General features: G+C 46.1%; 1 protein-coding gene across 5 annotated transcripts in view; it reads right to left on the reverse strand.

The window, feature by feature from the left end:
- The window catches only part of DIP2A (disco interacting protein 2 homolog A), a 2340120-nt gene that overhangs the window by 173905 nt on the left and 2142281 nt on the right, over window positions 1-23934 (reverse strand). For 3 of the 5 annotated variants that reach the window (XR_011274712.1, XM_069616034.1, XM_069616032.1), the window contains 3 exons: window positions 19467-19637; window positions 17573-17602; window positions 16351-16412 (listed from right to left, as the gene is read on the reverse strand). Coding sequence is in view for 3 of the 5 variants with exons in the window: in XM_069616034.1 (XP_069472135.1) it covers window positions 16351-16412; window positions 17573-17602; window positions 19467-19637 (263 nt within the window). In the remaining 2 variants the exon portion in view is untranslated. The remainder of the gene's footprint in view (window positions 1-16350; window positions 16413-17572; window positions 17603-19466; window positions 19638-23934) is intronic. The other 2 variants (XR_011274713.1, XM_069616033.1) reach the window with 1 other exon arrangement.

Here is a 23934-nt window from a genome sequence, read left to right on the forward strand (position 1 = left end):
TCTTGTCTCGAGATCTTCAATCGTGGAGATGAGTGCCTCCATTCCCTGTTTAGCTCCAGCCAGCTCACCCTGTAGATGTATAACGTCCTTCTGCAGGGAATGGATTGACTCCTCAGCATCTCCCACTCTCGTGTTGATCTGCTTCAGGTCCTTAGGGAGAACGTCTATGGACCTCTGGAGTCCAGCGGTTGCCGCTGTGATCTCGATTCTGACTCCATCGCTTCCACAGTGTTCTGTCAGCCTGCTGGCTTAACGGCCCAGCCTGTGTCACCAGGCTCTGACACAGGGGCCCACAGTCAGGTTATGGAGCGTAGCTTCTTTTGCGCTTTATGGGACAGCATGCAGGTGGGAGCAGAGATTCCCCTAGGTCTAACCGCCGCCAACAGGCCTTCTCCCACACTCTCAAAAGCCTGGCGCCACACATGCATCTTCTTCTGGCCACCAGCCCTCAACGAGTCCAGCCTCTCTTCCCAGGGCCCCTCTGTGCAAAGCAGACTGACCTTCAGGGCCTCCTCTCCCGCTCCAGGCCTGGGAATGGGTGAGACAGCTCGCTATTCACCACCCCTGCGTGCGGAGGCAGTCTCTCACTGCCGCCGGGGGGAGCTCCACAGGGCCCCCTGAACATCCTGGACAATTCCTTATTGCCTGGTTGTGGTCCAGTGCTCCAAACCTTCAGCCTCCAATTCTTGGACCTGCAGCTCTCCAACACTTAGATCCCACCACCAGGGGCGGGAGGGGGAGTACTGATCTTCTCAGGCTCACATTGTCTGTGTGGGCACCATTACACTTCCCCAGTATGGATCAGAATGGCCCCGGGGCCCCAGAGGGATATTGATCGCCACCCGGGCGGGGGGCGGGTGGGAAGGCACTCATCACCAGCTTTCGTCAGGGCCAGCATCACCCCCTCAGCTCCGTCCCGCAGTGATAGTGTGGGACTCTTCCCCCCCCCCTCCTCCGCTCTGGCTGTCCCACGGCTATCAGCTGCGGGTGAAACCCGGGCCGCCCAGCGCCTCTGCTTCAGTCCTTACTGGGATGGATACCTTGATGAACAGGGCGCTGAGGTGCGTCTCCTGGCAGGCCTCCTTTTTTCCTTCGGCAGGGCTTCTAGATACGGTGCAGCAGCACACTACAGACTCTGCAGTGCCACGGCAGCCTCAGACACCACAGCAGCCTCATTGAGACCACGGCTCCCCACTCAGCCCTGTCCTCAGTTTTGTCCGGGACCTCGCTCTGCAGTATCACCGGGGTCTCCCATTATGCTAACAGTAGCCAGCCATTCAAACGCTGTGCTGCTAGGGGGTAATCAGGGCGCCATCCGGTTTGGGTTCAGCAGAGCCCCTTTAGACTGTGGCCATCACGGTCAGTGCCAGCCATGCCCCCACTGAGTACTTCTTGTATTATGGGATAGTTCCTCCTCTTCCCAGGACATTTGTATCCAAGGTTTATTAGTCGCATATACAGACTTACACTGGACTCTTTGCACATTGCTACAGTCCCAATTTATCACCTTTCCGTTCCATGTCTCGTCAATTTCACTGGGATAAGTTTTTCCAGATGTGTAATGATTTCCCGGCAGCCTCCAAGTTCTCCTGTCTTCTCCGTTACCTCTGAATTGGGTAAAACGTCCCCAGGGTTGGCACTCGCTCAGGCTCTTCCTTTTGGCTCTGCCTCGTTCTCTCTTACAGTCCGGTGGCATCCCGCTCTCAGTCTAGTCCTGCTCGACCAGGTTTTGCTGCGGGCCATCGGATTTCTCACGGTTTCCTCAGCGGGGTGGATGCAGTACTGTTATACAGGTACATTACCCATCACAAGGCTATCATGCTCGCAACACCACTGGGCCTTGGCTTCCCATATTCTCGGTTCACCAGTGCAGGTAGACGCTGGGCTTCCAGCGTTTCACTCTTGCAGTCCAACCAATTCTGAAAGTTACAGGCTCCGCGGCTTTCCTTCGCTCCACCTCTCTCAGCTGTGATGCTGTCAGGGGGGGGGCTTCACTTGCTTACTCTCAGCCTCGCCTCCCCTCTGCATGTCCTCCTATCCTAGTTTACTCGTCTCAGTTAAATGGACATTTGAGACAGTTTCTTTCTTGCTCGTGCTGGTTTGTTATGGTTTTGCCTTCAACCAAATCTTTGGATTTCACAATGTTCTTTGTCTCTGATGGTCCTATATATGCCATTAAACGGCATTTCCTAGCGAGTTCTTCACAGAAGCGGGAGTCCTTGTGCTCAGAGGGGGGAGTCTCTCTTTGGGGAGGTCCCACTTGCGTCGACCCCAAGAGAGGGTGTTGCAGAGCAGGATTACTTCCCCTATCCTCACAGGTGGAGGGGGTCCCCCTGGGGAGAAGGTACAGATTCCCTGGATTCGTCACACTGGACATCCTTTCCTGAAAACCTCTGAAGCCAACAAATAACCTTGATCTTTGAACAGCCCTCGATTGAGACAGAATGAAGGATTTTGTTGCGGGTTTAGAAATAATTGTCAGTAACTTGGCTGTTTGGGAACTGGCTTTATTCTTTGTTAATTCTTTCGCAGATGAACGTAACAATTCATAGCATTCAAAGGGCCTATCCAAATTGTGTTCCTAGAACAACAAAATTGAATTTAGTTGCATGCATCCATGCTGTACTATGCAGATCTGTTCCGACACAGATCTCTCGACTGGCAGCATCGATATGCACTACCAAAGACTCCAGAAGATCTTTAAATACTAATCTCTCTAAAACAAGACCTGCTTTGAAAGCCACCTGCCAGTCAGTTGGGAGGTCCGGTACAATGAATCAGTTCGCTATTGCCTTCCACAATTTAAAAGGAAGTTGACCAGGATGTAGTTGAAGAGGTTCTATGTGTTAATATCCTGGCAAAAATATTGCAATACAAAAATATCACCATATTTTTGTGCCGATATTGAGCCATGGACCCTGCGGGGGACACCCCCGCAACCCCTGCATTAATTTTCAATGTGCAGGGGACCCCACCGCAACCCCTGCTCCCACAAATTATCCCCCCCCAAAAATATCACCTATGCCGAGACAGACGACCATATGTACGGGGATATTTTTGGTGGGGATAATAGGTAGGGATTCCGTTGAGGATGTTACTGGCGTCCGCTAAGAGAACAAGGATGTCGCTGCCACTACCGAAGAGTTCAGACAAGCTGATAGTATCATAGGCTCTTCCTCTCACTCCTGCCTCTGGCTGTTTCTGGTTTCAACTTGTGTTGAACAAAGTCCTTCAAGTGATCCAGTGGAGATGTTGAGAAAATCTCACGCCACCTGGAAAGACGGTTCTTTGGGGATTGTGGTGTTGATGTGTTGCACGCTGCGTAGGAGTCCCCTCCACTCCCCACCCCCCACTGGTGGTTGGATCCCAAGCACTCATTACAAAGCACCAATCCGATTCCGAAAAGGAGCCCTCAAAGAATGCACACCTGCTGAACCCGGTCACGCCCAGCATATGCCAGGAGAACGAGGCACCGGAGAGTAGTGTGCATGAAAACATACAGGGATACACACATGCACAGAGAGAAAAAAACACTACACGCTCACATAAGACCGTCCCGCGTGCACGGATAAAAGGGCTGAAATGATGTGCTGGAGGGAGGGACTAGCGTAACAGTCATGCCAACAGCTGCATGCTTTGGATTCAAAAGGTAAGAACAAATCACTTACCCATGGAAATGTTCTTTTGACTGGATGTTCCTCCCACGTATTCTTCATCTTTCATATATTCGTAAGGAACAAGTTATTTACATGTAACTCCTGTTCTCCAGTCTGGCATGAGTTCACATGCTCATGAATATTCCCTGTTGTCAGGCTGGGAATCCTCAGTAAAAAAGATAGTTTCCTTTTAACCTGAAAACTGCTTGTCTCCTCTATAACCAATCACTATCCTTTGGGTCATACTCCCCCCAACCAATGACAGTCGTCTCCCTAAGCTCCACCCATAGTGGCCATCTTTAGATTTAGGAGAGTGGCAGTATGAACCAAGAAGAGCCACAGAGGGGAAGGAGTGAGGGTTTGCATGTGAATTGATGCCAGACCCATGCTGGAGAACAGGAGTTACAGATAAGTAACTAGTTCCTTCTCCAGCATGGGCTCTGGCTTGGATTCTCATGTGCATGAATATGATTACACAGCAGTACATATACACAACCAGGCTCAACAGAAGCAATCAGTTACCCCTGGAATAGACTCACATCAAGCAAACAGGTTGCGTAGCACCACTTGGCCGACCCGGGACTCCCCCCCCCCCCCTGGAAATCCTGTCGACGCAGTAGAATCTCATGTAGGTGTGGGTGGCCCTCCATGTAGTAGCCATGCATATATCGAGCAGAGTAACACCAGAGAGAAACACAGTCATCGCCCCACGTTGGCTCCAGTGTAATGGCCTCTCGGCCAGCCTGGAAGCGGTCTGTTGGGTAGATAATGACAGTGCATGATACAGAGAGCCACCTGGAAAAGGAAGCCTTAGAAAGGGCCTTCCCCTGCCCCACTGGGAAAAGATTCACAAAGAGTTTAAATGTCTTCAGAAAATCCGTTGTGCGTGCCACTTAAAACTTCAAGGCACAATTAACGTTCAGCGGTTGCAACACCCTTTCAGCAGGTGTAGAAAGGTTTGGGAAGAAAACTAGCAGAACCAAAGGCTTGTTGTGGTGGAACTCTGAAGGAACTGTGATGAAACAGATGACTACCCCCACCCCCAGACCCTCTGAGAACCTGACCTGGGACCCTTCTCATGTGGCCAGGGAAAGGCAGACACTTCCTGATCCTGACCAAGTGGGTAGTGTTCTGCAGGAGGATCACACAGGGAGGGAAGCAGGTCAGGAGGACTGGGAAAACCTCTTTAATAGCTTTCCTAGAGACCCAACCATCTTATAGGCCTACTGTAAAATTGAACGGTGAAGGAAAAGGGTCATTTGAACATTGGGGACTTCAATTCCCACAATGTCCAAAGTACTGGGACGAGAAAGAGGGATGCAGAGGCACTGGACTGCAAGTTGCAGTCTAATAGTGCTAATGAGCTACACCTGAGTGGGACTGGGAGGTATAGGAGACTCCATCTGGTGCAGGCCATGAGGAAAAGTAGTGGGAGGTTGTTGATTCCTCATTTTCATGTCATGGAGCAGGTACACAAATGAGGAAACGTTCCTGATTCCCTAGTAGATTCAACTCTTTACGTAGAAATTTGGGAATTCACAATAAATCCTTGGAACCCTTGTTCGTCCAAAAGGATGCGTCCTTTCAGAGAACGCTATGGGTTGCCCTGGAAACTCTGGCGCCCATTGCATACACGTAGGCATTCAAGTCTACAGTGGCGCGGTGTGTGTGCAGTCAGCTGATCTGTATAATAGCCCCACCCCCGCGGCAAGGCGCTGCTTCTGAATTTGTCATTTCTAATCTTCATATATTGTTACCTTGTTCCTCTGTTCTTCGATCCCCTGTTCTGTTCTTGGATTTCCCTTGCCTCGTCCCTTGTCATTGCTTACTTGGTATCTGTTGTCGACTCGGAACGTCTAAGGACTGCAACAGCATAAGCCCTTCACGTCTTAACTGCCCGCTGCCAAACCGGAACGTTTATTGGACTGCGTTCGTCTCATCCTTCACGTCTTACCTGCCTGCTGCCAAACCAGAACGTTTATTGGACTGCATTCGACTCATCCTTCCACGTCTTACCTGCCTGCTGCCAAACTGGAGGACTCTAAAGAACTTAAAGGACATTAGCGCATCGGTGCAAGGATCAAACAACTTAGGCGTCCTCGTGCCGGCGGGGTTAGGAAACAAGACTTTGTGTTCAAAGAACTACCACGTAATTACAGCAATCTCCTCTTCAGAATTACACCAGAACTCAACACCATTCCATTGGTAAGCCGCTACTGCCTGGTTCTTGCTTATTTTTTGCTACCTTGTATTAAAAGTAATAGCTACCTCTCTTGTTTCAGGATACTCACTCATCTAGCTTGGAACTTATCAGTCCCATCCACCATTCTTGCTTGTGAGTATCTGCTCATAGTCTTGGCTAAGTATTTCATTGTCCTGAGCCATACATATTAATACTTGGTTACTTTCCATTGCAGCCAGCTGTCTGGGTACCAGGGTGTACCAAATATTTTCAGGTAATACTCACCTCAATCTGTCCTTTTGTACTCTTGAGGGGTATATTGTCAGAAAGACTCAATTGCATCACGACGTGTAAAGCCACGACTGCTGGATTTAGTCCTTGGGCCCTGACAGAGGTGGAGTAATTTCAGTAACTCCACGTTGCAGTTGAAGTTGAAGGAAAGCAGAGATGCCGCAGGCACTGCTATTTGCAGAATGGATGTCGGTTATGAGAGGGTCTCTAGCTTCAAAGATTGTGTATGCAGAGGCTGCCCAGCAGTAAGTGTCTTTTTGGAAAGCTTTCCCCCTGATGGCTGTGAATGCAGAGGTCACACAGCGGGAAGTGTTAATTAGAAATGGTACCCCCACTGTGAGTTTGGCTGCATTGGCAGGCGAGCACCAGTGTGTCCCTGGAGCGAGGAACGCTCCTTTCCTGACCGGCGTGGGCAGTGGGAAGCCAATAGAAGCAGTTTGTCGGGCAGAGCGAAAAAGAGGAAGCAGAAGACCCGGTCAAAGCGGAGTGAGTGGATTCACATGCGAATACCCAGGGAGCTCACTAGCATTGTGTGACCCCGGAACGCTCCATGATTGCCCGCTGACCAGATCTAATTGTTTTGAATACCAAAACCATGTAAAGAAACTGAAGTGGCAGAATAATATAGCTTTAATGCCCGAGCTTTGGTAGGCCTGAGCAAAGGCCGAAGATCTCTAGAAGGACTTCCTGAGCTAACTCCCACTCGTGGGAGACAGTGCTCTTCCTGCTCAGAGCATCTGCCGCTGGGCTCCCCCACCCTGTGAGGGAGGAGTCTGTCACAACCGTTATCTCCGGCAATGGTTGCCTAAAAGGTTCTCCTTTGATCACGTTCTCACGACAGGCCCACCACAGGATATCTTGTATGGGACCTGAAGGTCTGTCATTCTGCTGGAGAACTGGGACCACTGGGATCTGAGGGCCCATTGAAGGGACAGGCTTCTAGCACTAGGAAAATGCAGCATGCCATGAGACCGAGCAACCTCAGGAAATCGAAGGCGGGAAGACACTGGACACTGCCATTTCTGGACCATCTGCAAAAGATGTTCAGCCCTTAATTCAGGAGGCCGGGGGGGCAAGTTTTTCCTCGAGGACCGCTCCAATAAACTGAGGCTTCTGAGAAGGTGTCAAGTGGGACTTCTTGAAAGTCAGGGAGAAGCCCAGTCTATGAAGGAATTGGCAAGTATAGCTGAGATGATCTTGAGCATGCACGGGGGAGCAAGCCCTGATCAGCCAATCATCCATGAAGTGTGAATCCTACCCTTCTAAGACTTGATGTCACCAACACCATCAGTTTGGTGAAGACCCTTGGGGCGGAGGTGAGGCAGAACGGCAGACGTCTAAATTGAAAATGAGAACCGTCAATGGGGAACCTCAGGTACTTTCTGTGCTTGGGATGAATTAGCACATGAAAATAAGCATCCTGAAGGTCCAATGACCAATTCTGGAGTCGGAGGGCCTGAAGAATCTGTGAAAGAGTAACCATCTTGAACTTGTCCTTCCTGAGGAACTTGTTCAAGCGCCCCAATTCCAAGATGGGTAGCAGTCCTCCATCCTTCTTCGGGATTAGAAAATAAGGAGAGTACCAACCTTGATTACTCTCCGATACAGGTACTGACTCGATCACACCTTTCTCCTACAAGGTGAGAATCTCCTGTAGGAGGAGCGGATCTGTATCTTGCAAGACTTCGCCACCTGGAGGACAATCTGGGGGTCTTTTTAGGAAAGGGAGGTAGTAGCCGTGAGCCACTGTCTACAGTGCCAGAGCATCGGATCTTATGTCCCGCAAACTCCCCAAATGCTGACACAGCCTGCCTCCTGCCACAGTCCTGTTAAACAACGACTCAAAGGGGTTTTGAGGTTGTTGCTGAGGCAGAGGGCAAAGAAGCAGAGGCTGAGAGGAGAGTTTTATCCCCTCCTCTTTGCGAACAAAGGTGCCCTTCTTTGACCCCCTGTGCAAACTGGCTTCTTCCTCTTGCAAATGAGGAATAGAACAAAAGGGCCGACCCTTCTAACTGTGAGAAGACCCCTGTGATTCCTAAGGCTGGTGTATCGCTGCTCCCAGTGAGTCAGCTCCCTCCTTGGACGCCTGTAATTACTCTAGGCTCTCATCAGCCTTGGAACCGAACAGCAGGAGCCATCAAATAGCATGTCTAAAAGCCTATACTGGATGTCAGGTGCAAAACCTGACTTTCTCAGCACTTGCCATCATAGTCCTGTTTACGCAATCTGCAGAATCTAGACCAGACTGGAGAGACTGGCACATGGCATCCTTACCATCTTGTACCAAATTGAGAAAACCTCTCTCCTCCGCTTCAGGGATATGCGCCGCTGCCAAAGCCATAACATCCCACAAGGAGTGTGTATACTTGGCCAGAGCACAAGTTGCATTAATGGCCTCCAGGCCCATGCTGCCCGCGGAGTACACCCTCTCCTAAGGCGTCAAACCTTTTCTCATCTCTTTCTGGGGGGATAGTCGGGTAGGCTGACGCCTTATTAGTGGAAGTGGCTGCCTGAACCACTAAGCTCTCAGGTTTAGACAGAAAGATTGGCTCAACAGAAGCAGGTCTGTATTTCCTTGCCAGATCCTTGTTAACAGCTGGTGTAGTATCTGGTTTTAACCAGTTCTCCAACACACTGGTTCTTCATGCTGTGTGAAATGGCATCACAGACTCTCTTGGAGGCCCTCTATTTAGGACGTCTGTGAGATCATCCTTTTCAAGGACTGCCTCTGGCTTTTCCCAGCACAGATAATCTGTGACTCTGCTCATAACTTATCTACAAGGGTCAGCATGTGCAGCAAAATCTGGCGTTGCAAATTCTGTCCCTATAGAAGTGTCAGAGCCATTAGCATCTCTCAGAGTGTCCACTGGACTCCCCTGAAATTAATTCCTCAGGCACATTAGGAGTGCCGAACTCCAAGCAAAAAGGCACATCTCCCTCTTCCTCCTCTACTTCAAAAATCAACCCCATGGTCCTGAAGAAATCTGGCCTTGGTAAAAGCTTGAAAATCTTTCTTTGAAGAATCTTTCAAAGACTGAGGACGTCAAAGGCACCGGGAGCGTGCACACAGGCCTCGAAGGACCTGGTGCATGCTCTTTCAAAGGAGTCAAGGAGGAAGGTTTTGGCTTCACTCGATGAGGAGACAAAGCCTCCTTTGATGGAAGAAGACTTATTGCATGGGCCCTTTGGCCAAAGAGTAGTGATCTCTGAAGATGCCCTGCCGCCTTACTAGGCGCAGTGGTGTCCGAAGCCTTCTTGGGTACCTCAGAAGTGCTGTTGGAGTCACCTTCTTAAACACCTGCAGCATCTGCAGATGAAAATTCTTTGTCAGTTTGAGATGCGACCTGCTGGGAAAGCTTACCCATTTTTTGTCAGGTGAGGAGTTTGCCTAAGACGATCGCGAGCACTGGTTGACGTTTGATTTTTTATGGGATGAGGATGAAGTTGAATAATGAGATCAAGATCTTGTGCGCTTATGTTTACAGTGCTTCTTCACAGGGGAAATCTCCATGGATTTGTCCAACGACAACCTTTTGGAAGGGGTCAATGGAGATTTAGAAAAGGGCCTACCTGCTGAGAGCTTCCCCTTCCTCTCCCTCAAGGCCTTCAGTGTCATCGACTGACAGGAACCCCAGTCTTTGGTTTTATGGTCAATTCCCAAACACCAAAGGCAGATCAGATGTGGGTCCATAATGGACATTTTTGCTCCACAATCTGAAACTCTTTTGAAACCGGTTTTCGGTATATGAGTTTTTGAAAAACGTAGTGAAAAATCGCTGAGGCGATGAAGCATCCCAAATGTGCTGAGCACATGGAAAAACGGAACTGAGGCAACGGATGCCGTGCAAGCTACTCATTCCAGCATGCCGAGGACAGGACGGAGGCCGTCGAGGGCCACGAGTCGATGACGCACAGCGCTCAATACTATGAAAACAGTTTCCGAAGCTGCCAGCAGACTTACGAAAATATCAAAGATGAGGAATTTGCGGGAGGGCACAATCCATGAGATGCACTTTGTCAGGAAAAAGGTTGCAGTCCCATCGCTATGCGAGTACGTTATTTTTCTTTAACAAAGGTTCCTCACCAAAATAATATGCCACAGGTTTATAGGCTTGAAATAATTCCTTTGCTCCAACCTGGAACACAACACGTGTTTATTTTTAAAAATATAAAAAACAAATCACTTAAAAAACAGCCAATTCAAAATAGGAATAAAAAGGGACAATGGCATTGAACAGGCTTTGAAGAAAAAGTAAAGGTTTCGTTCAATTTTATGAAGGTGTACTTTGTGGGCTCACACAATGCTTGATACAGGGCAATAATTTTTTTTTCAATTCATATGTGCAACTTGTCTATTTTTATGTTGGATATCTACTGTCACAGGTATGGCACTTCTTCTCCAGCAATGGGCTTTTGCCTGATTGAAACGGTTAGAATAGGTCCGCTCTGTGGGAAGGTGACTGCTAGGTTAGCAAGGTGAGCTCATACAAAGATTCCTAAGGAATGCCAGACATACCTCTAACATCAATGTTGGCATTAGAATTGAAGCAATGATGCTTACAAAACGTATGACTACATTTCAATGTTGCTGCCTTAAACATGTCTGCTAAATGAACACTCTTGAAAATACTGCTGGGCTCACTTTCTCCCCATTTAATTGCCAACTAGCACACACTTGCATAGTCCAAAGCAATATTCAGTCTATACTGGAAAAGACCTGCTTGGGAACAGTTTTCGATTTTTTATTCCAAACTGTTAATTAAAATGCTCACATAATTTAATAAGAGAAGAGAGAAACATACAATCTTAAAATCATAATACAATTTTCCAAAAATTCACTGATGCAATCATCGAAGACATTTGTTGCTCTGCCATGCATAATCTCTAAAATGGGACAGCCTGCAGCATTAGCGCATTATATACAAATCTTCCCAAGAAATTGGATAAAGAATACAATTTTACAGAATGCCATATTAAATGTCTTAGTGTTTCATGTTTCCAAACTGCATTACAAAGACTACAACCTCTTATGTCATTTCTAGGTCCTAAAACTTTCAGCACTGGTAGGAAGTCAAGGTGAAATTACAGACAGTCCCCCTTATTTCCTGCTGGGAAATTGTATGACGTTGGGTTTGGATATCACAAATGCAAACATTTTGAATGCAGTCAGCCATACGTGTTCTCCCATACAAGTGATTCAAATTATCTATCCAGTCTCATTCCTTAGCCTTTTGTTTAAATTGATTCACTATTGGGCCTATTTCGAGAGTCCAGTGTACCTCCTATTGAATGGATTTAAAGTACATTTCTATATAACTAACCGTCATTGCGCCTTTCATGATCATACATTGTTTACTTATAATCAAAATTGTGTTTTCTTCTGAATTGCATATGTTCAAATATAATTTACCTTTACTCACGATGACCCGCGTAAATAAAGAAGTCACAGTTTTAGGAGAGAACTTTGGACTGGAATACACCTCAGCAACCTTAATGCAGATCGCCAAAAGCGATCCTCGATTTAACCATCTGAAAGTTATACTGGATTTGTTTTCCACCCCATATAGGATTATTGTAAAATGTTTTGCTTGTAAGCAGTTATAAGGCCTTTCAACCTATAGCCTCTAAACATATTGGTAAATCTGTATAGAGTATACATCACCATAATAGCTTTTTAAACAATTTTCATATTTGTGTGTTCTTCACTTTTGCTGTTTGTAATAAATACTCCTATGTATATATATTCACATACCTTTTCAATGCATTTTACGTCATGGGCTGTCAAAGTGCATCATTTTTGTTTTTGAAGACATTTAGCCGATATAAAGTGAAGCATTTGCGGATGGCTTCCACAGATCTACTTAATCCCTAGGTGATGTGCTCGACTCACTTATTTGGGGGCAACCAGTCAGCCCCTAGGGTGTCGAGTGACCCTGGCCAATGCATCATACCCCACCTCACAGTGAAGTGCTGCAGGGGTACTTTATCCCTTTTTATTAAGTAACTTTTTTTACCTTGTAGATGTGCCTAGGACAGGATGGTGGCAGAGGACTACCCTTTCTTTCACGTGCACATTTAATTTGTACAGCAAAATGCCAATGTGCGTACCATATACTCAAAATGGCCTTGCCATGCGGCTAATGCCCTATCCTCTGGCTATAATGTTCTTTGGCCGTCTTCCTGCCCACTGAGGTCCGTAAACGCCATACAAGGCATGCACTTTCACAAACTCCAGTGTGAATTCCTGGGCAACTTGATGGTGTGCATAACCTGGCCGAAAATGGGGGATGGGTGTGCTCCTAATCCACACTCTAGCCAGAGAATGTCTGTTGCTGTGCAGATGTGAGGCTTGTAGCAGTTCCTGAATGGATAGCCTGTCTCCATTTTAATGATGCTGGTTCTTGCCATTGGTGATCCAGGGCAGCTCCCACCCCAAATCTGGAATAGGATGGCGAGTTTAACAAATCAGCCATTGGAGTCAAGACCCCGAAGAAGAGAAGACACATGCTGAAGACCCAGAAGATTGCAGCTGGAGTATGACCAACATTGCCACAGCTAAGTCTTGGCAATTCCTTGCCTTTCTTGCAGCGATCCTTGAAGACCATTTCGGGGCTTCGACCAGTGGTGTGACCAACAAGTCTTGATCCCTACATGAGAAGCTCACCACCAGATGCTCTTTTCTGCCATGTCTTGGGAGTCTCTTCTTGCTATGGGACCTGCAGTGGATTCTGTTCTTCAGTACCCGGGACATCCTACTAGAAGATTTTTGTAACTGTGCCATTGAAGTGCAGAATCGCTGTGTAGCACAAACAAAACCAGACAATCACTGCACCTACGATCCCTGAATCTTTACTGAGGGGGCCAAATGTGGTATAAAATGGTGCAAGCGATGAGTACCCAGGGGTGGACACTAAAAATCAGACTAACGTGCACAGGTTTGCTTACCTGCTTTCAACCCCTTGCCCCCTCAGCATAAGGATTGAATGGGCACAAAGACCACTCTCTTCCCTGATCGCGATCTGTGGGGTACTGGCCAAGGATTCCCTCCAGGGAAGTCCTAGGGTAATGGGATGGAGAGAGTATCCGTGAAAACTTTAACTTACTATATTCTGCAATTTTATCCGTTCTATTGGATTTGCCAAAGCGTGCTCTGGGTGGATTTTAAAGACGTCATGCTCACAAATCAGGTACTTACGTAGAACTTTGATTCTGTTATGTCACTAGGCCTAGTTACCTGGTAGGGAATGACTGCTGAAGCCATAGGTGCCTTATAACTACATTGTTTCTTGCTTGCTTTACTAAACAATTTTCATTGTCTCATTGATTTGTTCTCCTTTTACTGTTTTCAATTGTGAAGTGTGGCGATCTCAGTTTGTAATCACCAACTGTGTACATGTGTGTATGTAAGCGTTTTAACAATAACTGCTGTAGCTCTACTGTATTTGCTTAGCATTAAAGGCCTAATTCAGGAGTATATTACATTTAACTGCTTCATGTGTGCTTTACTGTACTAGTAAACAACACCCATATCTACTGAAGTCTGCCTTACTGCACAGTCTAGGTTGCCTTGATATAGTTTGGCTAGCTGTAAGTATTAATTACCCTGTTCACTAACCATAGTTGCCTCTCAGAACCCTCCCACATGGCTGGTTCTGTATATCCATCTGAACAGCCAGTATAGGATGGAGGTAGTAGGCCAGGTGTCCGTGAAAAGCTGGCATGGGAAGGCAGACATGTGATGTCATGTGTGACAAGGTTGTGGGTGGGTTTGTGTGAGTAGGTTAGGGGGTGTGAGAATCAGAAGGCGTCTCACCCGCTAGTCCCTGCGGATCTCTCTCTCAGGTGGCCAGGGCATCGCCTTTGGATCACCTGGGTGAGGGGACTTCGGGGAGTGGGACACCAGATGGCGAGATGCAGTATCCCTCTCTTCCCTGTAACACCTTCACCCCATCCTACCAGATAGGATATATGGAAACTCTACCTCCCCCCATTCCCTTTTCCTGCACACACACACTTTCACACAGACAGCCCGCTCTGGGAGAACAAAAGACTCATACCCAGGCTGTGTACCTGACATGTCCCACTACTATGGTCAGGTAAGGTCAGGCAATTACTGACAATCACTCACACCTGACTTCCATTACACTTCCCCACGCAGATAAAAGGTGGAGCACGAGAGCACACCCTGAGCGAGGCCAAGCACGAGAAGCTACAGCAGTTTAGAGTCGGCAGCTGAACGAAGGGAGAAAGACAGTAAACCCTGAAGGGTTTGTAAGAAGGGAAGCACCCTTGACCTTGTCGGCAAGACGCTGTTACTTTCAAGAATCCTTCAAGGCAGAAAGCGTAAGGCCAGGAAACCAGACTGAAGAATCCTACATTGTGTGTTGAAGATACTGAGGGCCCTCCTGTGCAACTGACCAAGGCAGGGAGGAGCAGCAGACGCTGTGGTATTGTCCTTGGCTCCAAGAACAAGTAAGCAACAAAGGGATCAACATAGTCAGTGAGTTGGGGAGACCGATGCAAGACCGGTCTTTGTTGAAGTTAAGGTTGCAAGCGGCAACATTGTATAACAAGCGCTGGAACAAACATTGTTAAACACGTGTGATGAAAGACACCCGTAAAGCTGAACTGCTGATGAATGTCTGAACTTGAGAAGGAACGATACAATACCGTTGACAGAGTGGTCCTGCACCAAGAAAGTACTCAATCGAAAGTCTCTGTAAGGTAATCCCACCAAGAGAAACGAAAGTAGAAGATTGATGTGAAATACAATTGTGTGAAGTGAATCGAAGTGGTCCTGCGACACTTTAAGCAAAACCCATCGCACATTCGAAAGTCTTCGATTCTGATATCAAGAGGATCTGAGCCTGAAAGAGGAGGATCTGCGGTTCGAGCCCGAACGAGGAAGACCAATTGTAAACTTGTGAATGTGAAAACCCTGACAAAGGAACTTTTGTGTTTTGTTTGTTACACCAGGCCCTCTGCAATAAGAGACTGTTATTGGGAGAGACACGAAAGGCCCTGATGCCTATGTTTTGAACTGTTACCTCTAGGCTAAGGAGTGTGTGTGAAGTTTTCACGTGTCGCCTTGCTCCGTGCTGAAAACGTGGGAAGGGTAGCCAACTGCTCAACTGTCCTGACACATTTCTTGAACACTTTTCTTTTGCATACACCATTGTCCCACATCCGTTTGTATTTAGAAGTAAGGAATGGCAACAGGTTTATTAGTAGAGGCCCTTTTATTTCGACAGAGACTCCACTAGGACTGCGTTATTATTTGATGGTCGTAGCTTGCTCCCATCCTTAGCCTTAGGTAGGAGTTTAACCAACCCATTTGAAGTTCAATAAACACCCTTGAATTGTGATCACTTGTGTCTGTCTTCACTGTTTGATACCATGCTTTCCTTACAGTGGCCAAATTGTCCACCTGTAATACTAGAACGTTATTCGTGAAGAATTAAAGATAAGTTCAAAGCTCCCGAGAAGTGATGTCATCCAGACCAGTCAGGAAGACCTATGCTCACAGGCTAGTCCTGCCTAAATCCAAGTGAGTAAAAAGCAGAGGACCAAGCTTTCCCTCAGTTGCTGCCTCTCATTGGAACGCCCTCCTACTGGGTCTTCAGAAAGGCATTGAAAACGTGGCTTTTCACCTAATGACTGTCTCTCTCACCACTCACTTTGAACCTGTCCTCGGTCTATCAAGTAAAGATACCTGGTTGTAACAGTGCTAAAATGCCCTAGGGTTTTGAGCACTTAATAAATGTAAAAATAAATAAATAAATGTAATGCTATAACACAGTCCAGTTTAAAACAACATCCGTACAGCTGACAAGCGTGTGCATGCATTATTTCAGGGATTCTTTAATATATTTTCTATCCTTATCTAGCAATACAGAAGGCACTGCTTGCTAGTGTATCCGTTGTCCTTCACTCTCGCTATGAAAGATTTTCTTGAATTTAGTGGCACATTGTTTCATTGTTAAAGTGCTGAAAGTTGAGGGAAGCGGACCTAATTTTGGGCCAGGCTACTTTATGCCCAACACTCACCTGAGCAAGAAGGGGGACATTCAATATGAGGGATAAGTAATCTAGGAAATTCAGTAAATGAGAATATGTAACAAAGGATTTTAATAATTACATTTTATGCCAATTGTACCTACAAATGCAAAAGTAAACTGCTGACTTTTAAACAGCAGTCTATGAAAACAGGTGGAACCGTACCTGTCATGGCGAAGCGCTCTCATATCCACGTACACAGTGGTTGGATCAGGGCCTGACGTTCCCTAAAAAAAAAGGAACAGAAAAGTAATTGACTGCTTTGTACCGTGCAATTAAAATAGCATCTAGAGAGAATCAGGGGAAAGGAAGCTTTAAAGAGTTGTATGGACAGACCACAGCAGTAGCATGCAAAAGGAGCAGAAATGGTACTGTGTCAGCCCACAGCCAGGCTATGATAGCTAAAAACTGGAGAAAAGCTGAGTTGCAATCCCAGAAATGCTGGTGAGGGATTAAGCGGGTTCTAAAACCCAAATATGTCCTCATTTCTGCCTACTGCCACTGTAGGTGAAGGGAAAAAGTATGTCTTACTGTTCATGTTACACTGACCCAGAACCCACCTACGTTTTTGTGTCACCATCTTTTTCTTACTGTGAAGCCCCACACAATGGTGAAACGTGAGGGTCCAAACACTTGTGTCTTTACAAAGTAGCTAGATTAGTGAAGATTAACTTATCCCTCTAAATGTACAAGTCTTTCTCTATAGCTTCCAGTGCGCCCCCACTTAGTCCCACAAGAAGAACATACTATGTGATCTTAGTTAGATCAGATTGGATACTTTCCCAAGAGCCAATACGGTGTCAAGGATGCATATGGTTGCCGTAGACAAATATCACCAAACATGCTACCGAGTGTGTGTATGAAATACGTGGACCTTGTGATTCATTTGATCACGTTCTCTTATTTAAAAAAAACTAGTATGCAAATAAGTAAAATATTAACTACAAAAAGTATTAGAGAAATTGCAATTTCTAAATTAATAAGAGGAACATTAGGTGAGCCATACTTCGGGTGAATGTCAGTTCTATAAGTCACTGTCTTTCGTGCTTGCTGGTGCTACTGTGAAATCTTCTCATTGGGCAGGAGACTGGCATGAATTCAATAGAGGCCCAAATTAACGTTTGCATGTCTAAGGAGAAAATGAAGACCAAGTGCAGAGGGGCAGGTAAACAATACAGGTGGCTTTTTTGTACTGGTGTCACTACCTCATTATTGGGGGGCCAGGTAGCCGACCATTCTGGTGCCCCTCCAACATCAAGCCAGATTCATTGATGCTGGAAAAATGCGCCTGCATGCTGCCTAAAATACAGACAAGTTACTTATACAAGCATTAAAGCAGATGACACTGCATGTTGGTAAAATGCATGCATGCAGTTCTGCACAGTACCTGGTCAGCCAACTTGCTTAGCCTGTTCGACTGAAAGATCACACAAAGGGCGGTGACAAGCCATAAACGTGAGGCATGAGTAAAAGGAAGAGATACGGACAGCAAGAATGAAAGCACTGCTAACCAAAAATACATCAGCTTATGTAATGGTAATGTAATAGAAGCAACGTCGCTTAGGTCTCTCTCGATTGTCTATCATCAGAACCATATTCATGACCTGAGACTATGTCAGAGTTCAGGGCTCTGTGCTTCAAAAGACCATGCAATGCGAGGACAAATATGCAATATTATTGTCCCCCGAAAAAAAAAATACATCCCATCTTAAAAATGCTCAGGTCTACCTGGAAAGGACATCAATTCATAACTCACCTCCGCACAGTTAAACCCCAGACCTCTGCCTGCATTCCTTAAGGTCTTCCCTGTTTACTACAAACCCCACTTCCACCATTAGGGCCAACACTCTGTTCCCCATCTTACAGCCAACTTACGGCTCCCGCAGCCTGCTTCAGATCATCTATATGACCTTATCGTCCCCCATTAAAACTAAGGCTGTTTTTCAGTTATGGTCAGAATTTTGCTACCACACTTTGCTCTTCCAAAAGCACCAACTTCACCCCCCTATCCCTGCAATGCTAATATTGTACCTTAACAGCAATACTTTACTCTCCGCTGAAAGGCCAACAGGCTGCATTGCCAGCTACACTCCAAAGACCACAACCTCCAGTGGATCTCTTATGCTGCACTCTGCTCAACTCTACAGATCCACCAATCATACAAACTACCATGCCACATCTTTAAAACATTAAACTGCAGCTTTCTTGCTTTGAAAAAATATTCTTCCAAAACAAATAAATTGTTCTGCTATAAATACAGCTTCTCCTTCATCCAGACACCATTAGAGTTAGAGTAGCCTGCAAACAAAAACTATTCACGCTTCACAAAAACACAAACAGAATATTCACATGCACACCAATGCAATGCCATAAACAAGAACATCCTAGCACCAAACCCATTATTGCTGTTCCAGGTGATAATGGGTTTCTAGCGATACAAATTCATCAATAAGCCTTGAAAATGCATGAACACCTCAGCTCATTGTGATTTCCATAACCACAACGGGTTTTATTAAAAACAAATTGTGACAATCGCTTTAACACAGCAAAAACACCTGTATGCCTCATTTTTAACTGCAAAAGTTAATTCACTAATTAAAGTCTGAGAATCATATATGGAGCTTGAAAACCCACTTTCCACATCGAGCAAATACTTATCACTTGCTAATAACATGTTGACAAATGAACTCCAATAGGACTAGTATTACTAATAAGTAATTAACATGTTCTTGCATACACTTGCCAGTGCGGTAATAATGCACGAGACAAAACATGGATTTGAGAATTTTACAATGGCGCTTAGAGCATAAGAAAACGGGCTCTAAAACACCTTGTACCCAGAGCACAGAGGAGCTGGACATTGCAACTAAAACAGACTCTAAAACTGTCACTCCCATATTAAAAATCTGCAATTATTTCCAGACTGGACCATGCAAGCAGATGACAGTGATGTGCCTCTGTTGAGAATGAGCACAGTATTAACGTCGTGATGCTGCCTTTTTGTCAGAACACACTCTCATAATAGCAATGTGTTAAAAAGCAAGTCAAATGGGAATGGTTTTGCTCATATCACATCAAAAGGCTGGGTGCGCTATATCACACAAAAAACAATTTGCTGCCTCCTGAAGTGTTGAAGAAAGATAAACATGTCAAACTATTTTGTGAATTATGGTATCCATGCTGCAAAACTACTGAGATAATTAGCTGTAAAGAGCAGTGAGCATGCTCTGGAGGGGACTGACCATACAGTTCAGAGGGATGTAGGTCTCTTTCAAGCTCACCTGTAAACAGAGGGCAACATTCACCCTGCACCCAAAGGTGGTGCTGACTGCACGAGTTGAAAGGCCCAGGTCCTTGAAGATTTTGGAGAATGACTGAGTCAGCACAATCCTTGGTCGCTCCTCTGCCACCACCATGCAGGTTCTAACACATGAAAGGTTTACTCCTTTTACCTGGGCATTCAAGAGGGTGGAATGTGCCACATTAATAACAGTAAAAAACAACACATTTAGCATAACCAGAATACCATGCACGTTGCCATCCACTGATCTACATCACCCATATAAATGCCAATTATCTGTGCGTTGAGGCTCTGTCCTTTGACTGGATTGTGTAGGCTGCTCTGGTCTGCTCTGATCAGCCACTCTCAAATGGTCACCCCGTCCCTTCTGTCATCACCAGAAGCCACTACTGATTGTCAGCAGCTCAGACATGCAATTCCAGAAACTCTGCCACCCTCTATTATGGCAACAAGGAATGAAGAGACTGACCAAGTGGTGGCATAGTGGTTGCTATAGACTTTTATTAAATAATGAATCAACCTATCTATCCCTAATTCTAAAAGGGTTTCCCTACCTAAACTAAAGAGACTCTGGTGCTCGTCAGGAAAGTCTTTGTGAGTCCAAAAAAAGGCCTGGTACCAGTCACAAAGGCTCCTACTCTATCCGTGTCACTACAACAAAATACCATAAAGTCCAGTTACTGTTCGTAATCCAGGAGAATTACTCCCTTTTCCTGGATACAAAGCATCCAATCGTCTTTCACGTTGTCCAAAACAAAAGTTCTGTTCAAAGCAAAGAGTTCCATTCAAAATAAAGGTTTCATTCAAAGCAAAAGTTCCTGTGGGGATAGAAGAATGACTCCCTTCACCTAGCTGGTCCCCCACAATCTTTCACCGTTCTTAATTGGGTTTGTAGTTCCCTTAAGGATGTCTTCACAACCTGTTTTGTTGAATTCTTGATCTGCCCCCAATGGGACGAAGAAGCTGTTCCTTTCGATCCTCCAGTACCACACTTTTGTGGTCCTGCCTGGGAACTGTATCACCCAATGATTTAAGACGTTCTCTTCTTCTTTATGTTTAAGTGTCTCATAACTTCTCGGCCCCTTTCCAGACTTGCATGAGTTGCCTTTAGCTCTTCTCAGGGAACTCTTCACCGGTTTTGCCAGGGGTTGCAGGTCCACCCTTCTTAGTTTAACCTCTTCCTTTACCAGCTCTCTGAGTCCCATCTCTCGACACCTCTGGTAGTTTTGGACCGCCACGTCGTAGCTTCCGGACCCCTCGGTCCCGCCGTGACAGGTTACGCCTCTACCACAGTCTCTCGGTCGTTCCCGATAGTCACCTACAGTGTTTTGCAGTAGGCTATGGTAGGTGGTCTCAGCACCGTTGTCAGACTGAACGGTCCATCCACTACAGGTCGTCCCACCACCCCAGTCTCTGCAAGTGTATCACGCCGGTTCCCAACCGACTCCGAAGACACTTCTTGGGCGTCCTCCTATTCCTCTTTCAGGCTTGGAGACAAGCCTCACTGACGTCAGCGCTCCAGTTTGAACGTGTCCTCTTCGGTCGCCTGGTTCTGCTTCTGTCTTTGCTGTTCAGTTTAAATAGCGGGGATGACCCCAGCGTAACATCCTTCCAATTGAAAAGCAGATGCTTTAGCTTTCGTCCCAGTCAAATGTGCCATTTTTGGAGCACATCTTCGTCTGAGTACTTTTGTCATCAGCTGGATTTGATATTTCACAATAGCACATACTTTTGGAGGTGATCTTATGTGGATATGATTTGGGCATTATTGTCAGCCTACATGGTGGGATTTCACAGGGACTGTGCCTCCCAATTGCGTCCTTATCCCCAGGAGAGGAGTCCCTCCCCATGAGATCCTCCCGCCTGTTACCACCCTTAGGGGGACTATTGGTTATTGGCCTCACCTCCCTAGCCTCATGGGAAGGCATTCGTCCCTGGGTTGAAGTGACGCCATTTGAAGGATCATCACACTATATACAGTATAAAAGATGGCACCAGCACACAAGACCATTCAGGCTTCTTAACTATTATGCCAGTCTAACTCCATATACTAAAAGAATACTTTAGGATTTTAGTTATTGCTTTCCGTCCTTTAATACTAGTAGGGAATTGCATACACAGCAGGAAGCCCCAGAAATGAATAAAAAGAATGTTGGCTCTTTGAAACTAACAAGATCCCCTATGTTCCACACCCCTCCTTGTGCCATTGCTATCTCTACAAACGTGCCTTTCCAACCGCCACATGCTTGTCCATAATGTTTAGTTCCAGATTATGAAAGGAAGCAAGGTAGTCTGGCATTCTACCTTCCCCTCCTTCCCAAATGGCTGGGAAGCAGACCATAATCACAAAAGCATCCAGAGGGGACTACAGCACATGTATTTCCAAGCAAACAAGTTGTTAGAAGCTTTTGGGCCAAAAATGAATCTCTTTTTAAAGAATCTTTCAAAGAGTCATGATAACAAAGCATGAGAAGTGGCAGAAGTGGATGCCATAAAAATATCTGTGACAGCGACCATCTCTGAATTTGAGTAGTCATACGGCATACGTGGAGAGTCTTGCAGTCAATTGCTTGTACATCCCCCACACAACCTTGGGCAGTGAGAGGCAGAGGTGTGGGGGGCCGCATGTGACTATTTGATGGATGGGACACACTTTACTTTATACCCGATGGGTTAAGAATTCATTACAAGACGACTGATTAGGACAATATGCTTAACTGGCAGGTGTCGCTCATTCCTTACAGGGTTTGGGGAAGAGATCCTTGCGACTGGTCCAACATCTTGGTGTATGGGATGGGTATCCATAGAAATGATCGAGAAAATAAACAAGTGTACATCATGTTTAAAATTGTGTGCTGTGCCCATGACTCGAAGTGAGTAATTACTTCATTAAGACGACTCCCCTGGAGTACCTACCATCTCTGATAAGAGCTACATCCCAGACTTTGCTATTAAGTAGGAAGCCGTGAGGTGGATTTAGACCCTCAGATGCACTACTATTGAAAGTAAATACAACAGAGCATCACAAATCAATTGAGAGCAAGATGCACCATTTTTAAAGATTGCTGCCAACACAGACAAATCTATTGGAAACCCCCTGAAGAATTTCCTACATTTTGCACATAGAAGTCGCTGTATGGCAATGAAACATGCGTGACTAGGAGCAATATTGATTATGCTCTATGAATTCGAGCACTTTAGCTTTTGTTTAATTGCTTTAAGCCTTTAATAATCAAACTGCTTTCTTGATTAGTGTGAATTATTTGTCAATGTAGGTTTGTGTGCCTCAGCATCGAGACTGTGGTTGTATCTCTTACGAGTGTTAAGTATTACCAGAATATATATATATTTTTTGTCGTATTCATATAAAATGTACTGTATTTTTGTACTAATAAGGGCACATTGATTTTCTTTCCCTTGTAATTGCTCTGTTCGTGGTTCTCTATAGTCGACGTGGTTCTCTGTAGTCGAGTGAACTATAGCATCCAGTCCTTGTGTCAAGTTTTTCTCAGGTTGCAAACAGGGTTGACCGGATTGCTAATGCTCCTGGACTTCCACTTTGGTAATTTAGTGCGAGCTCGCGCCACAAGTAGTCTGCTCTCTGAATTTACATTTTTCACTGTCAAGGGAACCTGCCCTAGAGCAGCTGCTGTTACCGCAACTGGAAGGATGCCTGTTACCTTTGTGTGGGGACCTTCACTGGAACTCACCTTCCTTCAAACTGTGACGTGTCCTGATGGTGTTTGCATCAGTGGATTCTGCATTTCTTCTCTGAAAAGAGTTATATCGAGCATTTCCAATCAACCAGAAGAATCCTTCAACCTACAAGTCCTGGTCATCTCTCAAAGGAACAAACAGCGGTACACCGAGCCCCCAGCAACCCCCAGTCGATCCGCAAAGTCATCTACGTACCCTGGCCTAAGGTCTGCCCACCTGTTGCCTTCCAGTTTGCTGCTCTTTTTCCATACTTAAGGAGCCCTCCAGCCCATTTTCCTTTGCTGATGGGGAGCAGGTGCAAGTGGATCTAAGTCACCTGGCCCATCACCACCCACCTTCTTAGCCCTGCCTCTAACTTCCTGCTCTTAACTCTTAGATCAAGAGCATCTCTAGCCCGGGCGTCAAAAATGGCAGACAAAGAAAAGGGCAGACAAAGAAAAGGGCAGACAAAGAAAAGGGCAGACAAAGAAAAGGGAAATTCCTGTTTGGACCTATTCATACCAGGAGGACCCAGGGCCCAACCCCCTGCTCAGACAGCAGGTAAGCATGCACCAACACATGTTTACTCCCTCTGTCCCCACAGGCAATCCCCACCCCCTCTGGTCCCCCGTGATTTTCCCTTGTGCCCCCAACCCTTCTCGCACACAGGTGTTGCCTGTTTTGCTTGATTCTTCTATACTGCTCCCCCTCCAGCCCCCTCCATCCTACTTCTGCAAGAGTCTGTCCTGATA

Source organism: Ambystoma mexicanum, chromosome 9, assembly GCF_040938575.1.
Source record: "Ambystoma mexicanum isolate Mex_15411 chromosome 9, UKY_AmexF1_1, whole genome shotgun sequence".
In the NCBI taxonomy this organism is placed as follows: Eukaryota; Metazoa; Chordata; class Amphibia; order Caudata; family Ambystomatidae; genus Ambystoma; species Ambystoma mexicanum.